The sequence below is a fragment of the Dysidea avara genome, chromosome 5, assembly GCF_963678975.1.
Source record: "Dysidea avara chromosome 5, odDysAvar1.4, whole genome shotgun sequence".
Classification (NCBI taxonomy): Eukaryota; Metazoa; Porifera; class Demospongiae; order Dictyoceratida; family Dysideidae; genus Dysidea; species Dysidea avara.
In genome coordinates, this window is record NC_089276.1 from 11,743,499 (window position 1) to 11,762,395 (window position 18,897).

The 18,897-nt window shown below is 37.5% G+C and overlaps 2 protein-coding genes across 2 annotated transcripts in view; one reads left to right on the forward strand and one right to left on the reverse strand.

Moving 5' to 3' along the window:
- Window positions 1-18,897, reverse strand: part of LOC136255759 (membrane cofactor protein-like) — a 55,039-nt gene that overhangs the window by 19,330 nt on the left and 16,812 nt on the right. The gene's annotated exons all lie outside the window — the stretch shown is intronic.
- LOC136256422 (uncharacterized) lies at window positions 2,095-10,156 on the forward strand. The gene is made up of 10 exons (XM_066049377.1): window positions 2,095-2,167; window positions 2,472-2,544; window positions 5,410-5,686; window positions 5,741-5,905; window positions 5,954-6,242; window positions 6,310-6,429; window positions 6,488-6,544; window positions 6,596-6,658; window positions 9,785-9,859; window positions 9,926-10,156. Exons 1-10 carry the CDS (start codon window positions 2,095-2,097, stop codon window positions 10,096-10,098), a joined length of 1,365 nt encoding a protein of 454 aa, XP_065905449.1. The 3' UTR covers window positions 10,099-10,156.

Here is an 18,897-nt window from a genome sequence, read left to right on the forward strand (position 1 = left end):
ACGGTAGGTTACTATGGGTTACGGTAGGTTACAGTGGGTTACGGTAGGTTACAATGGGTTACGATAGGTTACAATAGGTTACTATGGGTTACAGTAGGTTACAATGGGTTACGGTAGGTTACAATGGGTTACAGTAGGTTACAATGGGTTACGGTAGGTTACAATGGGTGACGGTTGGTTACAATGGGTTACGGTAGGTCACAATGGGTGACGGTAGGTTACAATGGGTTACGATAGGTTACAATGGGTTACGGTAGGTTACAGTGGGTTACGGTAGGTTACAATAGGTTACTATGGGTTACGGTAGGTTACAATGGGTTACGGTAGGTTACAATGGGTTACGGTAGGTTACAATGGGTTATGGTAGGTTACAATAGGTTACATTGGGTTACGATAGGTTACTATGGGTTACATTAGGTTACAATGGGTTACGGTAGGTTACAATGGGTTACGGTAGGTTACAATGGGTTACGGTCGGTTACAATGGGTTACGGTAGGTTGCAATGGGTTACTGTAGGTTACAATGGGTTACGATAGGTTGCAATAAGTTACAGCGGGTTACGGTAGGTTACAATGGGTTACAGTAGGTTACAATAGGTTACAATGGGTTATAGTAGGTTACAATGGGTTACGGTAGGTTACAATGGGTTAGAATAGGTTACAATAGGTTACTGTAGGTTACAATGGGTTACGATAGGTTACAATAAGTTACAATGGGTTACAGCGGGTTACGGTAGGTTACAGTAGGTTACAATGGGTTACGGTAGGTTACTATGGGTTACAGTAGGTTACAATGGGTTACGATAGGGCACAATAGGTTACAATGGGTTACGGTCGGTTACAATAGGTTACAATGGGTTACGATAGGTTACAATGGGTTACGGTAGGTTACAGCGGGTTACGGTAGGTTACAGTAGGTTACAATGGGTTACGGTAGGTTACTATGGGTTACAGTAGGTTACAATGGGTTACGATAGGGTACAATAGGTTACAATGGGTTACGGTAGGTTACAGTAGGTTGCAATGGGTTACGGTAGGTTACTATGGGTTACAGTAGGTTACAATGGGTTACGATAGGGTACAATAGGTTACAATGGGTTACGGTAGGTTACAATGGGTTACGGTAGGTTACAATGGGTTACGGTACGTTACAATGGGTTACTGTAGGTTACAATGGGTTACAGTAGGTGGCAATGGGTTACAATAGGTTACTATGGGTTACAGTAGGTTACGGTTGGCTACAATGGGTTACAGTGAGTTACGGTCGGTTACAATAGGTTACTATGGGTTACAGTAGGTTACAATGGGTTACAGTAGGCTACAATGGGTTACGGTAGGTTACAATGGGTTACGGTAGGTTACAGTGGGTTACGGTAGGTTACAATAGGTTACTATGGGTTACAGTAGGTTACAATGGGTTACAGTAGGCTACAATGGGTTACGGTAGGTTACAATGGGTTACGGTAGGTTACAGTGGGTTACGGTAGGTTACAATAGGTTACTATGGGTTACAGTAGGTTACAATGGGTTACGGTAGGCTACAATGGGTTACGGTAGGTTACAATGGGTTACGGTAGGTTACAATGGGTTACGGTCGGTTACAATAGGTTACTATGGGTTACTGTAGGTTACAATGGCTTACGATAGGTTACAATAAGTTACAATGGGTTACGGTAGTTTACAGCGGGTTACGGTAGGTTACAATGGGTTATACTGTAGGTTACAATAGCTTACAAAGGGTAACAGTAGGTTGCAATGAACTACAGTAGGTTACAATGAATTGCAGTAAGTTACAAGAGTATATAATAGAAACCAGGAGTATAATAATATATTTCTATTATGTACTCCTGGGTTACAACAGGTTACAGTATGTTACAACATGTTTTAATAGGTTACGGTGGGTTACAAGAAGTTACGGTTGGTTACAACAGGTTATGATTGGTTACAATAGGCTACAGTCTGTTACAAACAGTAACAGTGGTTTAAGGCCTGAGTTATGATGGATTACAATAGGTTATTTTTGGTTACAGTGGGTTACTGATTATTATTTATTATTAACACTTTGCTATTAGAGCTTTTGTTCATTTGTGTACAATGGCAAGTGGAAGTTGTGCTGAACCAGGTGGAAGGCCTAAGTCAAGTGGACTATGGAACTACTTCAGGTACGGTAAGATCAAGGACAAAAGTGTGTGTACTGTGAAAAGTACGGATGGTTTGATTTGTGGTATATAAAGAATTTAAAGGACAATATTCTATAAACTTTAAGAAGCATTTGAAGACATGCCATACTGACACTTATAAATATTTTGAAGCAGCTGAAATCGAAAAGACAAAGGAAAAAGAAAGGAGAGGTTCTTCTAGCCAGTTGAAACAGTCCTCCTTGCCAATAAATAGTTTAGGATCTAAATTGTGCAACACTAACAGCAATAAACATAAGGTTATTATACATTTTATCTTGCAACCTTATATAGGTGCTAACAATGTACCACTGAATTTAGTAGATAACAGTGAATTTTGTGCATTAATTGAAGAATTGGATTCTCGGTACAGTTTGCCTCATCAATATAAAATGGGAAAAAATCTATCAAAACACCAAATCTAAAGTTTCTGGAAGTCTAGGGCATGCTACCAAGGTTAGTATATGTGAAGATATCTAACACTAACTAAAATTACAGAAATATGGGGTACCAGAACTAATACTAACTAAAGCTATGGTAGAATTGAGATACTAGAACTAAAACTAACTAAAACTATGGTGGAATTGGGGTATTAGAACTAAAACTAACTAAAACTGTAGGGAGCTATGGAAACTAGAACTAAACTAAAATGAATTTGCTGTACTAAAACAACACTATTTTTAAGCGGCTTTCATATGACAAATGTGAGACCATGAAGTATTGGTGGTTTGTCTCTGAACTTTTTCTAGTACTGTATGTTGATATATTTGGCCAGATAAGGGTTCCAAACCTATAATTTGTTGGGTTGGAATTGTAAATATGCATCACAAACCACAACACCATGTGCCTCAATCAGCATCTGAAATTCATCAACTTCCTTAGAGCAGTCATCAGTTACATTACAGGATTTGAAGAAGTGTGATGCTGCAATTATGTATAGTGAAAAATGCTGTTTACAAATGCATTTGGAGAAAACTTCTGAAAACAATGATGACAAAGAGGTCTATACAAAGAAAAAAAAATTGTCTCATTGAGAATCAAACCCTCAACCATGATAGAGCAGATTACATTAATTGCTTAATGCACTACCAACATCACAAGGCCAACTATAACTTGATAATTATATTGCTTTAGTAAGATATTGGCTGAAAAAAAAAGCATCCCTACAATCATGGCACAAAGAAGCTGAGGATCTTACCAGATGTCAGTCACCTTGTAATAACGGGTTCCATGATGTTATGATCATGCATGCCACCTGTAATTAATCATTAACTTGTGCCATCTAATTACAATCGCTATTAATGTACATCACAAGGTACTCATACATACAATCCCACCGATGATGGTGACCACATGCACTCTTTGGACAATATTGTGCATTTTAAGATTGCTGGCTTCAGTTTTCCAAGTATAATTGTGTGTATGTGATGACATGTTTACACATAATATATGCAGTACACAGTTATTTGGTTATGTTAAGAAAAAAATTGTGGTATATATAATCATATTGCAATCAAATAACTTTTTACGCAATTAAAGTTCCATACTATTTATTACATTTAGGGCTTGGGCCCAAAACTCTTTTCCCTACTTTATAGCAATGAGAAATGTATCTGTTTCTTCGTTGCACGATTCTGTGCAAGTAAAAATGAAAATGCACCTTGTCCATTGAACACAAAATCTTTTTGTAGCGACTCAACCAGGCAAAAGTCTGCTCACAAGCCATCGTATTAGCCTTTGGTAATTCCTTTCTGAGATCTTCTGTGCTGTATTTCACATGGCAGTCTGGATTCTTGTGGTTCCTTATATGTAAATCATCAATTACTTTCTTGGTGTCTTTCCATATGTATTTCAGATCACCTGGTAATGGTAGAGGCGATCGAGCAACTTTCAGAGCATTAAGGTTGCACATGTTGTCATAAGCTAAAGTGATGTATAGTTTCTCCATACCCTATTCAAAGTTCATATACAATTTTCATAGGTCTATGTACATGACCTCCTAATCAATGTTGTTTATCTGTTGTTCATGCATGTGTAAGGGTGCTTGTGTCTTTGAAGGCACATAATTTCTGCTTTGATACAAAAAAAAAGAAAAGCTACAGTGATCTAAGCTACCATTTTAAAACTTGGTCTATCCTTCTACTCTACAGAGGCTAAAGTACAAGATTGTACCTCATTTCAATCATGTGCTAGTGTCTTTCAAAGTGAACGTTTATTAGTAGTGTTATTCAGTAGAGATAGCTTACTCATGCTGTTGGCATGTTGCTATGGTTACTGTTGTCTCTTAGGTTACTGTGTTTGTCAGTCCCCTGGTACAGGTGGTACTGGTATACAGTAGCTACTCTACAGTGTTGTATAATGGCTGGACTGGAATAGTGGAATGGACTATAATTATACTGCGATACAAATGTACTATACTTTTTTAGAGTACGGATGATCAGAATAAAAATAATGAAACAAGGGAGGTGATCTAGACCTGCAGCTATATAAGTAAATATTTAATTCTTAGTGCTGTAGCAATACCACTTTTCACTGCCGATCTGATATCGAGTACAATTTAGATGGAAATGGCCAATACCGATTCAATGCCGATGCTTTACTCAGACATTATACTCACAAGAAATAATTAAGTATCATCCTCCTCAGAACTTGTTTCGGAAACTATATAGCTGGTTTTGTAGCCATAAATCATGATCATTCATGGCTTTAAAAAATCTTCTTTCGTGGCTTACTACCCTATCCTCTGTATTATTACTGCTATGTAGCTTCTTCTTGCTCAGCTCCTTTGATGCACTACATACTTATGTCATACAACATATTGGTTGGTATCGGGCTTCTAAAGCTTTACTGATACAATTCCAATACTGCCAAAATAATAATTATCATCAATATTGCATCAATATTAATTCCTACTTCAGTCAGACAGCCGAAAATATCAACTAGTATACTAGCTTGATCATCTTCCTTGTTACATGGTTGTTTCATGTTTTTTTTAATTATTTCATGGAAAATTGTTGGAAGGGTTTAAAGTCACTCTGAAGACATTTTGAGTTTGTCTGTGCCTAACCAATGTTGCCAAGCTGGAAATGTGAGGCAGGTTTTTTGGGCGATATTTATGCTATTCTTTATCATCACTACTTTACGGTATGATACGTAGTATTGGGAGGGGATCATTAGACAAGATGATGGTTTATTCATAGTGTCATTGTTACTACTACTAATAAATCTACAGGAGTGCTCAACGGATAGTACATATTCCATTCAGTCCTGTTGACTTTTCAACAGTAGATGCTGGGGAACACATGGACACGGAGAACACTCTATCCAAGGCTCGCAAGGAATCTTCCAGTGCTATCGGCTACATTACCAGCCTGGTTACTTATCTTGTCACTGAGTCAGCTCAGGAGTACAGGAAGAATGTGCTTTTTCCTTTTGTAGCTAAGCAATTGCCCAATGTGCACATGCGCACTCAGAAGTGCTACACCTTGGTCCTTTTAGCTGCTAGATTGGTAAGCAGGTTGCCTTTTTCTTGTATGTAAATCATGTGTTATATTTGAGCATAGCTGTGCGAAAGGACCAAAGATATTGTCACATACCATGACATCATCGAGTATTTTGTGAACAAGTGGGCTCCAGTTGTCAATGAACTGCACAGCACCAGTTATGGTTTGCTGAAAGAGTTCCTTAATGAAGTGGTAGGCATAACAACAACTTTGCCTACATATGAGGTACGTGTGCAACTGTATTCCTGAACAAACATTATAATTTTATTGCAGGTTCTACAGATGATTATCTCAAGAAGTGGAACACGCAAAGGCGATGCAATGATTTCCTTGTACATGCCGCTCCTTATGAGTCATGTATCTGAAGACATGCAGCATAGCATTGATGATATAAAACGCATGACTGTAGAGCTCGGAGGGAGAAGAAATGTTTCGTGCCGTTTCCTACAGAGGGGTTGTCGGGACACTGAGTGTAAGAGCTCCAATACTGTTGTCTGTAAAGGAGTCCTACAGATTCCCAGACTACCAGAGTTTTCTAAATTGAGTGCTACACTTGACAAAGGTAAATCAGTTGGTTAGAGTGTGCTACACTATTAAATTTGTCACACTGTGATTTATTTTCCCTGCAGCATGTTATCCCAAAGAATTTCAAGGTAAAGATTTGCCAACACCAGCATCACCTTCCTCCGTTGGTGATGTTGACATTAGTGATGTTCTTACATCAGAGATGGATGGCATCACCATTGTTGGTAATTAGCAAGTGTTTTACGTATCATACATATCACTTTCAAATGAATGTTTTGGCAGCACGCACAGAGGAGCACAGCCAGTCTGACTCTGATGACAGTAGTTCAACCAACACAGGTATTGTTATTTTGGTAACTGTACTCTTCACTTTACACAAACTGTGTACAGAAGTTGCTTTTCCCAGAAGAAGCAAAATAATACCAGCCAGGAAGCATGTTTCATCAGTATCAGGTGAATATATGTATTCGTCTCAGCAACAACCGAAATGTTTACACAATCATGTGTATTGGACTTTAAGAAAATTGTAATTCTGCATCCTATAAAGAAAAAATTCACAAGTTTTTATTGGCTCTTACTCAAAGAAATACAGTACCTACTGATAAAGAGTTTGAAAGATTTTCTGTATCCCCTATGGTATGTGTGTCACATGCATTTATGTTGTGATATATGTAAACAAATCATTGTAAAACTGCCTTGGTGCAAGTGACTACATTGTATGTTGGTTAATTTGCTAATCCATGATGACCATTTTAAGCCAAATTTAATGTGTAGACTAATGCAAAGAGAAGTTTATGGTTACCAACCACGACTGTGGTTTATATTTGCTGTATAAATCAATTCCTTGCTCTTCCTACTATCTAGCACTATGATACCAAAACTACTCACCACAATGGGTAGGCTTGTGGGAATTATATTGATCTTTATGCTTATTATGCTCAAAAACTCCATCAAAATGCTGGAATAATTCTCAATTCTTTTACCCTATCATTATTCCAGAAATTATTTGGATATCCCTATCCATTGTTAGGCTTAAACAGTAATGATCTATTCCTTGAATACGCTAAGAAAAGAAAATTTGAAAGTTATCCAAACATTGTGAGCTTCACTGAGATGGTTACATGGGAGGAAAAATTAAGAATTTTCAGTATGTGTAGGGACTGCAACAACAAACACAGGATTTTAAACAGTTAGAGAAGCGCCGCTGCAATCTTGATGCAGTCATTACAGAAAACACAGATAATTCACTAGGAAAGCCATATGCGTTTCTGCGAATTAATGCCTTACTGTCAGCAAAAAGAAATAGAAGACAAAGATGAGTCCATTATGCATGCATTATATGTACTGCGGTATGTCAAAAGGCATCACTCCAGCTGAAATGACGTCTAGCAGTGAAAAAATCAAGCCTGTAGCCTTAGCCATTATCAAGTTATGCTTGTCTGAATACATCAGTTATTCAGTTAGTCAGTCAGTAGAAAATTCCACCAAATAAATAATTTTTAAAATTCCTTAGCAACATTTCTGGAGCGTTCTGGGCCACTGTGAAGGGGTTTGATTCTACCAAACCAATACTGCCAAGGCAGCATGAAGGTATTGTTAGCTGTTTTCTGGTCAATATTTTCTTGTGAAAAGGTGTAGACCTCCATGATCCATATATTATTATATTGTAATGTATTTTGGTGGTTGATTGAATTCTGGAATTGTTCTAAGGAGGAATGAGAACTTGTAACTGTCTATGGTAGTTTAGTAATGGACAAACTGCAGAATCATGCCACAGTTATGGTTGACACTATTCTCTCCATTACACGTTGTGTATAATCTTGTATTAGCAGTGTTAGTCTAGCACATTTTCTTCATAGCTACAAATAAGTGGGACCGGCCAGCATTCTAATGATGTTAAAATAGTTACAATATCTCTTATGTCTCTTCTCCTAGGTAGCTAGGGCATTAAAACAAATGCCGCTGCTCTGTGTTGCATCATTTATTAATGTTATTTCCCATGCAAACTGCATGCATGTTGCATAGCTATACTCGGATTCCAGTGAGTGTCCCGGTGGCAGTGGCTGCATGCTACTGCCCTTTGAAGGCCGTCACTCCAAATTCAGTTTTAATGTGTACCATGGTAAATACACAAAAGTAAAAACATCATGCATTTGTTTTTTCACTACAGATAAACTTGATGGGTTGGCTACCGCATAGTGGCTACAGACCATGCACTTAACTAGACCAGCTAGACTCAGCATTCGGGCACATAACACCAATTTAAACTTTGAAAACCATCACTCAGCTTGCTAAAATACTGCTATAGTTACTTACACGCTATTCCTTCTTGTTCTACAACTCACCGTCACGGTGATGCTGCAGTACGCCTTATGTTTTCTAATAGTTTAGTACAATATACCAATACTGAGCACGTACGTAGACTGAATCCCTATCGATGAGCAACGTAAGGAAGGATCAAAGGAAAACAGTTACACAATCGCGCATATATTATACATCTTTTATTTTGCCAAAGGTTTCTTTTCCACAAAATTTTAAGCATTTTTGTGAAAGAAGTAAGGCTGTAGCTTTAGCCAGTTTTCCGCTACGCTTGACCGAATGCATTATCTGGCAGTCAGTAGAAATTTAAAAATGTAATTCTGTAGCACCTCACTGGAAGCACTTTGGGTTGTTCTGAAGACACATTTGGACTTGTTTATGCCTGACCAATACTGTCAAGTGGTAGTGAATGATTTCTGAAGATAATTTCTGCTTGATTATTTTCATGGACCATGCACACACCTTCGTTGTCCCTACTATACATAAGAACTTTTATAAAATAAACATGACCACCTCTGCAAAATAGATTGCACTATATATACCACTTTACTGTGGGCATTCAAAGGCACCACTTGGGTTTAACTCTGGGCAGTATCATGGATCATGGGTCCATGGCTTTTGATGCCCAGCCATTTCAAAGAAATGATGTGCTCATACTCGTTTATTGAGCAACATAGAGGTTTGTATTGTGCAACTCATTTTGTAGAGGTAGGTGGTCTTATAGTTCTAAGTACTTAATTTAATATAATGATTTACTTGGCTGCTGTCTAAATAGCGAATTTAGTTGTTGGCTTAGTGTAGTACAAAAATGGCAAAATATTAAACTCTATACCACAATTACAAGTTTACTAACATTGTGTGTTGAAGCATAGTTATGTACGAATAACGTTCTGAGGGCATGCATGATCGATCATCAGATGCTAGTGTATAAAATAAAGAAGATGACTTCTCGTTACAAAGCCATAGTATAACTATTGCTTGTGAAATTCTTTACATTCCAGCACTATTACAGTGTTAATTTTCTCATTAACGTAGAACAGAGAATGTTTTGGATTAGTTTGACTAACATGCAAAATATTAATTATGCTGTCCGAGCGGGGTTATTTTTGTATTCCTTAGCATGACTGTACTGTATTTGCCGATAACTGTTTTGTATAACTCATGCATGGGTACTGGAAAATACAACACACTTTACACACCCTGTACAATATCTAAGGCATATGCAACTGTTACTATTATTTGTACAACTCTGTGCAATAGATGAGGGCGATGAAGAAGACTCTGAGGTCAACCTGAGTGAGCAAGTGCAGGCATTGAAATTGTTAAAACCTGTAGGTATGTTATCGATGTGTCACATGCTTACAATAATAGTATTGTAATACGTATGTGTATTTCTTGTAGCAGCCAGAAGACCAAAGACAAAGAAACAGACTAGGAGGACAACAAAATACACCAAAAGAACACCCAAACCAAGCCGCAAAAATACTAAGACATCCAAACGTTCAATTGCCAGTCCCAGATCAAGACCTAAATGTAAAACAGCAAACTTTAAACGTTATATAGAACTGTACTAATTTAATAGTAACATTTTTATCTTGCATTTGTTTTGTTTACCTTAGTACCTGCTTGTTTGTTAGTCTTGTGTATTGCTGATGTTGTAATTGAAGTTTCTGCTGCATTACTTGTTCATTCCCATACAGTTACCTGATCAATGGTCATGGGGATCAGTCTTTCCTATATCAGCACTGTGTTTGTGTTGTAAAAGATCATTATCTTAATTTGATATTTATGTACTTGGTAGAAAAACAGATTTGATAATATGGCTAGTTTCAGTACCCATGTCTGTTACTGCTAGCTGCCACTACATTTCTGCTAGTGGCTACTAATCATGGCCACTAATTCTAGCTGCTCCTATGCTGGCTTCTATATGCTCATGACTGCTGCTGCTGCTTCTACTGCTGGCTGCTTCTAGCTACTATACTCACGGCTGCTGTTGCTGGCTGCAACTAGCTACTAGTCTGGTGTGAATAATTTATAAAAGTATTGTGCAATCATAAATACTCTACATTAAATTAAAGTACCCCCAACGTGACAACATGGAATGTGATGGATGGAATCAAATGAATTTGGCATATATTATCTCATGATATAGAGTATCCCTGTGCCAAATTTGGAGAGTGTGTGTTTAATTTTTGATTTTTATGCTTGTAATATTGAATGGCTAAAAATACTAGAATTACCTGTGTCAGTATCCTAAATTGCCCAATGCTGATGGAGGTCCAGCAGGTGATTTTGAGTAGTCCATAATATGAAGAAACATGCATATAGAGAAAACTATAGACCATATTGCAGGGTTCACCCAACAAAGCCCTTTCTTCCGCCAGATTACCACATTTCTAATGGCTATTATTGGTTTGCTTATATGTGTAATAATATTATTGCTTCTAAAAACTTTGCTGCTTTGTAAACTATTACGGTGCCATTCTTTATTTTGAGGTGTATGCATGGGTTCAGCAGTCATAATTATGTTACAAAAAAGCAATTGTAAACAAACAAGTACAGTGGAACCTTTCTTATCCGGGCAGTCTTGTACATACTACCAAGAGTTAATATTATTAACTCTTGATACTACCATCCATATCTCTGTAACTTAAGTATCATGTAATACAGGGTAGTATAACTGACTTAAATACAGTAATGGATTACTTAGGACTATGCAGCTTAGTGGGCAAAAGGGGAAGTCACTACAGAGCATCCATGGTCACTCCCCTGGGCTATAAAATGCATTATCACCTAGTAACCAAGTGGTAGTTAGTAGGTTAGAACACCCATCACCAGTTAGCTGCTCATTGTTATGTATATAAAAAAAAAAACAGCTATACAACTAAAACACACATGCACTATTAAAGTATGGTCTTCGTATCACTGATTTTCTGTCTTCTTGCAGCTTAACATCATCTGTGGAAATCAATTCTTAGAGTGTAGTCATATCTCAACTATCACACCCTGTATTTTGAATCACAAGCACCTTCAAGGGGGGCGTTTATAATTGAAAATCTGTAAAAGCCACCTCAAGAAAATAGAGTATGTCCACCTGAGACTAAGCCTGACCATTCAACACCTATTGTTCTGCAATTCAAAACATGGTAATCATTCACATAAGTTAAAGAACATTCTAGAATGTTCTTATCATGTGTTTGGTAACTAGCTATAAGGTGCTTCTAGTAGCATGCACTTTAAAATATGGTGTGTTCATTGGAAGGTGATGATCAATAAATCATGAAATTAATTGATGAGGCTCGAGATAAGACCATACAGTCTAAAAATTGATTACCACATATGATGGTAAGCTGCAAGAAGACAGAAAATCAGTGCTACAAAGACCATGCACTTCATAAGTGGTGAGCTCTATAGTAGCTGTACTTATGTATGTAACAGTGAGTAGCTAACTGGTAGTGGATGTTCTAAAACCTGTAAACGACGATTCTGCTGTTTCCGTCGTTCTGCCATTCCGCTAAATATATCATCCCTAGTTGGGATTGCTATATAGAATAAATAAGCCACCAAACAGGTAAACAGCAACCTTTAGGCTCCTTCCTTGCACTTTCATCTAAGCAAAACATTACTATTTATTTATACGTACATTAAATTTATTAGTGGTTCCGAAAAAGCAAAGCTTATAATATAGTAAGTCTATAATTCATCTGATGCACATCCAGCAAAGTTTTAAAAGAATTAATGTTAGTGGCCATAACAATATAAGATGGTAAAGAATTCCAATTATTTATTACTCTTGCAGTAAAACTATATTTCTTCATGAATTTTGCTTTCACATGAGGTTTCAGTAACTTCAGTCCAGCAGGTGTTGTATTAAAAAAATCATCAATTGATACATCCACAAGTCTACATCTGTGCAATATCTTATGTGTCATAATCATATCCATCCTCAACCTTCTATAAAACAATGAGGGCAGATTTAAATATTTCAATCTGTCAGAATAAGTCAGATGTGCAAGATTAGGCGAAAATCTGTTAACTCTTCTTTGCAGCGCTCTGATATCTTTAAGAAGATGAGGTTGCTAAACAATGCACGCATAGTCGACTCTAAATGCAGTCTTACGAGTGATGTGTACACTGTACAATAAACATGAAGTGTGTGGAGCACATGAAATGTATAATAAATAATTCCTAGATCCTTTACAAATTGCACTATTGATATGATGAAAAAAAATTTAGATCAGTTGTAAATGTAACACCCAAATCAGACTATTCAGTACACTGTTGAAATATAGAAACATCAACGTCTGTAGATAATGAGTGTTGTCTATTTGAACCATTGCCAATAGTCATATGTTTACATTTTGTCAATGTTAACCGATGAATGCCAAGTTACACACCAGTTCATAAAATTATCCGAATCAGTCTACAGCAAAGTCCAGTCAGATAGTCACAATATAGTTTAGCGAATTCCCACAGGTAAGATTTGATAACATCAGGCAAGTCCTTCATATAAACTACAAAAAGTATAGGGCCTAAGGCACTGCCCTGTGGAACACCACTGATTACAGTAGACCAGGAAGAAGCTTACATCCACTGACACAAACCCTTTGTCTACAATTAGTTAAGAAATTTTGAATCCACTTAAGAATGTCTCTATTTACTCAATGAGCTTCAAGTTTGCAAATCAGTAGCTAGTGGGAGACTTTATCAAAGGCTTTCTGGAGATCCAGGTACATGCATAAATTAATTAATATCAATAACTTTACCAGCATCAAAGCAGTCAGTCTATAATGGTTTATCACTATCAGTTCACAAGATCTTCCAAAACGAAATCCATATTGTACATAAGATTACAACAAATTTGACTCTAGGTGTTCCATTAGGTGAGTTTTTATGATGGCTTCAAGCATTTTGCATATCACAGATGTTAAATTCACCAGGAGGACGTTGCTTGGTTTGGCCTGCAGCCCTTCTTGAATATTGGTGTAACATTTGGCATCCTTCCATGAGTTGGGTAGAGTGGATTCTTCAAGTTATTTATTAAAAAGCAGTGGCAAGGGTAAAACTAGACCATTACAAATGCTAAACAAAACATAAGGGTGACAATTGCCAGGATCAGCTGCAGCTAACTTATTTGTTTTCAATCTATATATTTATTATTGTATGGTTGAGAGTATATATACTTCTTCTTCAGGTGTTACTGTGAATTTATCAAAAAACGTAAAAAATAATCTGGAATTAATGGGGGAATAAATTGTAACCTGTTGTAACACATCGTAACCCAGTGTAACTTATCCTAACCCACTGTAACCTATTGTTATCATAATGTGGCTTAATATAAGGTAATATTCTTCTTAAAAATCCTGAAATTCTAATTGTGACCTATTGTAACCTACCGTAACAAACTGTAACCCATTGTAACCCATTGTAATCTACTGCAACCTACTGTAACCCACTGTAACCTACTGCAACCTATTGTAACCCACTGAAACCTACTGTAACCTATTGTAACCCGTTGTAACCTACTGTAACCTATTGTAACCCATTGTACCCTACTGTAACCTATTGTAACTCATTGTAACTAACTGTAACCCATTGTAACCAACCATACCCCATTGTAACCCATTGTAATCTACTGCAACCTAGTGTAACCTACTGCAACCTATTCTAACCCACTGAAACCTATCGTAACCTATTGTAACCCATTGTAACTATTGTAACCTATTGTAACTCATTGTAACTAACTGTAACCCATTGTAACCAACCATACCCCATTGTAATCTACTGCAACCTAGTGTAACCTACTGCAACCTATTGTAACCCACTGAAACCTACCGTAACCTATTGTAACCGATTGTAACCTACTGTAACCTATTGTAACCCATTGTAACCTACTGTAACCCATTGTAACCTACTGTAACCTATTGTAACCCATTGTAACCTACTGTAACCTATTGTAACTAACTGTAACCAACCATACCCCATTGCAACCCATTGTAATCTACTGCAACCTAGTGTAACCTACTGCAACCTATTGTAACCCACTGAAACCTATCGTAACCTAATATAACCCATTGTAACCTACTGTAACCTATTGTAACCCATTGTAACCTACTATAACCTATTGTAAGTCATTGTAACTAACTGTAACCCATTGTAACCAACCATACCCCATTGTAACCCATTGTAATCTACTGCAACCTAGTGTAACCTACTGCAACCTATTATAACCCACTGAAACCTACCGTAACCTATTGTAACCCATTGTAACCTACTGTAACCCATTGTAACCTACTGTAACCTATTGTAACCCATTGTAACCTACTATAACCTATTGTAACTCATTGTAACTAACTGTAACCCATTGTAACCAACCAAACCCCATTGTAACCCATTGTAATCTACTGCAACCTAGTGTAACCTACTGCAACCTATTATAACCCACTGAAACCTACCGTAACCCATTGTAACCTACTGTAACCTATTGTAACCCATTGTAACATACTATAACCTATTGTAACTCATTGTAACTTACTGTAACCCATTGTAACCAACCATACCCCATTGTAACCCATTGTAATCTACTGCAACCTAGTGTAACCTACTGCAACCTATTGTAACCCACTGAAACCTACCGTAACCCATTGTAACCTACTGTAACCTATTGTAACCCATTGTAACCTACTATAACCTATTGTAACTCATTGTAACTAACTGTAACCCATTGTAACCAACCATACCCCATTGTAACCCATTGTAATCTACTGCAACCTACTGTAACCTACTGTAACCTATTGTAACCCATTGTAACCTACCGTAACCTACTGCAACCTATTGTAACCCATTGTAACCTACCGTAACCTATTGTAACCCATTGTAACCTATTGTAACCCATTGTAACCTATTGTAACTCATTGTAACTAACTGTAACCCATTGTAACCAACCATACCCCATTGTAATCTACTGCAACCTAGTGTAACCTACTGCAACCTATTGTAACCCACTGAAACCTACCGCAACCTATTGTAACCTACTGTAACCTATTGTAACCCATTGTAACCTACCGTAACCTATTGTAACCCATTGTAACCTACTGTAACCCATTGTAACCTATTGTAACTCATTGTAACTAACTGTAACCCATTGTAACCAACCATACCCCATTGTAACCCATTGTAATCTACTGCAACCTAGTGTAACCTACTGCAACCTATTATAACCCACTGAAACCTACCGTAACCTATTGTAACCCATTGTAACTATTGTAACCTATTGTAACTCATTGTAACTAACTGTAACCCATTGTAACCAACCATACCCCATTGTAATCTACTGCAACCTAGTGTAACCTACTGCAACCTATTGTAACCCACTGAAACCTACCGTAACCTATTGTAACCCATTGCAACCTACTGTAACCTATTGTAACTCATTGTAACCTATTGTAACCCATTGTAACCTACTGTAACCCATTGTAACCTACTGTAACCTATTGTAACTCATTGTAACTAACTGTAACCCATTGTAACCAACCATACCCCATTGTAACCCATTGTAATCTACTGCAACCTAGTGTAACCTACTGCAACCTATTGTAACCCACTGAAACCTACCGTAACCTATTATAACCCATTGTAACCTACTGTAACCTATTGTAACCCATTGTAACCTACTGTAACCTATTGTAACTAACTGTAACCCATTGTAACCAACCATACCCCATTGCAACCCATTGTAATCTACTGCAACCTATTGTAACCCACTGAAACCTACCGTAACCTATTGTAACCCATTGTAACCTACTGTAACCCATTGTAACCTACTGTAACCTATTGTAACCCATTGTAACCTACTATAACCTATTGTAACTCATTGTAACTAACTGTAACCCATTGTAACCAACCATACCCCATTGTAACCCATTGTAATATACTGCAACCTAGTGTAACCTACTGCAACCTATTGTATCCCACTGAAACCTACCGTAACCCATTGTAACCTACTGTAACCTATTGTAACCCATTGTAACCTACTATAACCTATTGTAACTCATTGTAACTAACTGTAACCCATTGTAACCAACCATACCCCATTGTAACCCATTGTAATCTACTGCAACTTAGTGTAACCTACTGTAACCTATTGTAACCCATTGTAACCTACCGTAATCTACTGCAACCTATTGTAACCCATTGTAACCTACCGTAACCTATTGTAACCCATTGTAACCTATTGTAACCTATTGTAACCTATTGTAACTCATTGTACCACATTGTAATCTACTGCAACCTAGTGTAACCTACTGCAACCTATTGTAACCCACTGAAACCTACCGTAACCTATTGTAACCTACTGTAACCTATTGTAACCCATTGTAACCTACTGTAACCCATTGTAACCTATTGTAACTCATTGTAACTAACTGTAACCCATTGTAACCAACCATACCCCATTGTAACCCATTGTAATCTACTGCAACCTAGTGTAACCTACTGCAACCTATTGTAACCCACTGAAACCTCCCGTAACCCATTGTAACCTACTGTAACCTATTGTAACCCATTGTAACCTACTGTAACCTATTGTAACCCATTGTAACCTACCGTAACCTATTGTAACCCATTGTAACCTACTGTAACCTATTGTAACTCATTGTAACTAACTGTAACCCATTGAACCAACCATACCCCATTGTAACCCATTGTAATCTACTGCAACCTAGTGTAACCTAATGCAACCTATTGTAACCCACTGAAACCTACCGTAACCTATTGTAACCCATTGTAACCTACTGTAACCTATTGTAACCCATTGTAACCTACTGTAACCCATTGTAACCAACCATACCCCATTGTAATCTACTGCAACCTAGTGTAACCTACTGCAACCTATTGTAACCCACTGAAACCTACCGTAACCTATTGTAACCTACTGTAACCTATTGTAACCCATTGTAACCCATTGTAACCTATTGTAACTCATTGTAACTAACTGTAACCCATTGTAACCAACCATACCCCATTGTAACCCATTGTAATCTACTGCAACCTAGTGTAACCTACTGCAACCTATTGTAACCCACTGAAACCTCCCGTAACCCATTGTAACCTACTGTAACCTATTGTAACCCATTGTAACCTACTGTAACCTATTGTAACCCATTGTAACCTACCGTAACCTATTGTAACCCATTGTAACCTACTGTAACCTATTGTAACTCATTGTAACTAACTGTAACCCATTGAACCAACCATACCCCATTGTAACCCATTGTAATCTACTGCAACCTAGTGTAACCTAATGCAACCTATTGTAACCCACTGAAACCTACCGTAACCTATTGTAACCCATTGTAACCTACTGTAACCTATTGTAACCCATTGTAACCTACTGTAACCCATTGTAACCTACTGTAACCTATTGTAACTCATTGTAACTAACTGTAACCCATTGTAACCAACCATACCCCATTGTAACCCATTGTAATCTACTGCAACCTAGTGTAACCTACTGCAACCTATTGTAACCCACTGAAACCTACCGTAACCCATTGTAACCTATTGTAACCCATTGTAACCTACTGTAACCCATTGTAACCTATTGTAACTCATTGTAACTAACTGTAACCCATTGTAACCAACCATACCCCATTGTAACCCATTGTAATCTACTGCAACCTAGTGTAACCTACTGCAACCTATTCTAACCCACTGAAACCTCCCGTAACCCATTGTAACCTACTGTAACCTATTGTAACCCATTGTAACCTACCGTAACCTACTGTAACCTATTGTAACCCATTGTAACCTACTGTAACCTATTGTAACTCATTGTAACTAACTGTAACCCATTGTAACCAACCATACCCCATTGTAACCCATTGTAATCTACTGCAACCTAGTGTATCCTACTGCAACCTATTCTAACCCACTGAAACCTACCGTAACCTATTGTAACCCATTGTAATCTACTGTAACCTATTGTAACCCATTGTAACCTACTGTAACCCATTGTAACCTATTGTAACCTACTGTAACCCATTGTAACCTACTGTAACCTATTGTAACTCATTGTAACTAACTGTAACCCATTGTAACCAACCATACCCCATTGTAACCCATTGTAATCTACTGCAACCTAGTGTAACCTACTGCAACCTATTCTAACCCACTGAAACCTACCGTAACCTATTGTAACCCATTGTAATCTACTGTAACCTATTGTAACCCATTGTAACCTACTGTAACCCATTGTAACCTACTGTAACCCATTGTAACCCATTGTAACCTACTGTAACCCATTGTAACCTATTGTAACTCATTGTAACTAACTGTAACCCATTGTAACCAACCATACCCCACTGTAACCCATT